Here is a 2440-nt window from a genome sequence, read left to right as displayed (position 1 = left end):
GGGTCCAGTACTTGAACCATCGTCAGTCATGTGAAAATCAAGTGTTGGAACCACACCACCACCTGTTGGCCCCTTATTCTGTTTTAGAATCTTTGCTTATTCTAAAATATGTGCCCTTACACCATCTTTGACTTGTTATTTTTTTTTCTTTAACTTGTTTCTTATTCTTTTCTCTTGTAGGTCTTGTTTTAAAAAAGTATCAAAACAGCCTCCATACTCTTGCTTGGTTTCCATAGGTTACAGCCAATCACAGCAGCTAGGTTTCAGTTAATCACAGGCATCTTGCTTTTTAAACTGTGTTAATGCAGACAGGCTTTGGAATGTAACCAACCCAAATTGTTTCTCTACCTCATTCCTTCACTTTTGTTTTTGTACGTTACTGTATACATCACTTTCTTTTTCTGGAACTTAAATACTGTGTGACTATGAGGCTACAGGGAATTGTCTGGAAGTCCTGGGACAACCGCCCGATTTAAATCACATTAAGAGTTGCTCAATTAAAGCTCCACTCAATTAAATTGGCTTTTTTTCTTCTTTTTATCGTTTCATGATGCACGGAGTTATTTTGCAAATACAGATGATCCCTTCTTAAATTTTCTTGGTGCTCCAGGCTAGTTACCTGATCTATATCTGCCTAACCAAGGTTATCAGCCCTAGCAACTCCTAACAATTCAATGTGGGAAGGTTCTTGGTTCAAGTTAGGAGATCTTCCTGAGTACACTGGGCACATGTGTTCTCATTATACTGGATTGACTGACATTCAGGGGTAGACTGTAGCATTGAGACCGTGTTGGGGGTGCTCTTTATCTCTCACTCGTAGAATAAATAAACTAAAAAAAAAAATCATCTGACTATTTGAGTTCAGATCCTGTGCTCATCAACTTATCAACTCACTACCTAGTACTCTGATGGTGGGTGTTGGGACCCTTGCCCACAGGCCGAAGGGTCCACATGGTATAACATATCTACCTTAAGGTAATGTATAAGTTGTCATCTAAATTATAGGTCATTTTCTTTTCTTTCTTATTTATAAGAGGTTTCTGCCTTAGGGTGGGTGTGCTCACAAATGAGAGAGAGAGAGAGACTGTGAGATGGAAAGTGAAAAATCACCTCCCTCCCGGTGGGGATGGGGATGCCACAATCCTTTCTCCTCCGTTATCCTTGTGGGATCTTAGGCATGCACACACATACACCCGGCATGATTTTCAAGCTACCAGGTCCAAGACTCAAACCATAGTTGGCCATGTGGAAGTCCAGCAATGTAACCGTTACACCATCTGCTGGCCTCTCTTATGGATCATTTTCTAAGGATGTGCAAGATCTCAGGGTTGGAGGCCATTTAAAGGACATTTAGCTAACCATTTATATGGTGGCAATATTCCCCCTATATAGCTGACAAGGGGTAGTCCATCTTTTCTTGAGCATCTCAAGTTAACAGAAAACTCATTAACTCTACTTCTTTGGGCACTTGTGTTAGGAAATCCTGCCTTATATTGAACGAACTAATACTTTAGAACCTCCATTCCTAGGTTGACACCATGTGTCCACATACAAAACAATCTAAACTTTCTCCAAAAAAATTAGGAACCCATGTCGCTGATAAAAATTTTTTTTCCAGATCAAATTCCTTCAATTCTTTAACTCCTCCCCACATAGGATGCTTTCAATCATAACGGTAGTAACTCTTCCAGGAACAGGCTTTTGTTTCTCTTTTAAGATATGATCTTGGACATGGTCAAGTGTTTTTGTAAAACTCACAAAATTATGATATTTCATCACAAGTGATTAGGATAACTGTTTCTTTCTACTCCAACTCTCCTCTGTCACACTTTCCCTCACACCAAGTATGCTGGAGTGGCCATGACCACTTCTGGAATGTAACTAAAGGAAAGTTGTGTTGGTGGTATAGTAGGGGTTTGAGAGAATATACATTATGTGTTTCACTGGTATTTCCATATATGAGGACTCTTCAAAAGTTCATGGAAAATGCATATTATGAAAAAACTATGCATGGGTTTCAATTTTTTTGGTACCAAAATAAATTCATACTTTAATTTCATTTTTTTTTCACAAACTTTCCAAAATACCCTCATATAGTTAATTGCTTGCTAGTTGCCTTAGTGCAGGAATGGTTTCCAGGAGTACTTCTACAACCAACTGTGCCAGTTTCACCCAGAATTGTAATTCTAAATTACAGGTATGCTAGGCACCTAATAAAATGTTATTTTATGGAGTTTGTGATATTGAAGAGAGTTTTCAGCTTTTAAAAATAAATATAAAATGTGCTTGGGACCAGCAGGTGGCATGGTGGCTAAGGTGCTGGACACTCTCACATGGCCAACCACGGTTCGAGTCCCATACCTGGTGGCTTGCTTTCTCACTTTCTCTCTCTCTCTCTGTTTCTCTCTGGTCAAATTAAAATAAATGAATGAATAAATAA

The 2440-nt window shown here is 38.9% G+C and overlaps 1 protein-coding gene across 1 annotated transcript in view; it reads left to right on the top strand.

The window, feature by feature from the left end:
• Positions 1-2128: 2128 nt before the first annotated feature.
• The window catches only part of NOX1 (NADPH oxidase 1), a 26511-nt gene continuing 26199 nt past the window's right edge, over positions 2129-2440 (top strand). Inside the window, 1 exon segment of the mRNA XM_014582693.2 lies at positions 2129-2197. Within this exon segment, the coding sequence (XP_014438179.1) occupies positions 2129-2197 (69 nt within the window).

This window comes from Tupaia chinensis, unplaced genomic scaffold (assembly GCF_000334495.1).
Source record: "Tupaia chinensis unplaced genomic scaffold, TupChi_1.0 Scaffold143746_1, whole genome shotgun sequence".
NCBI classification, from domain to species: Eukaryota; Metazoa; Chordata; class Mammalia; order Scandentia; family Tupaiidae; genus Tupaia; species Tupaia belangeri.
The sequence above is the reverse complement of the archived record's forward strand: the minus strand, read 5'-3'. Positions and strand labels throughout refer to the sequence as shown.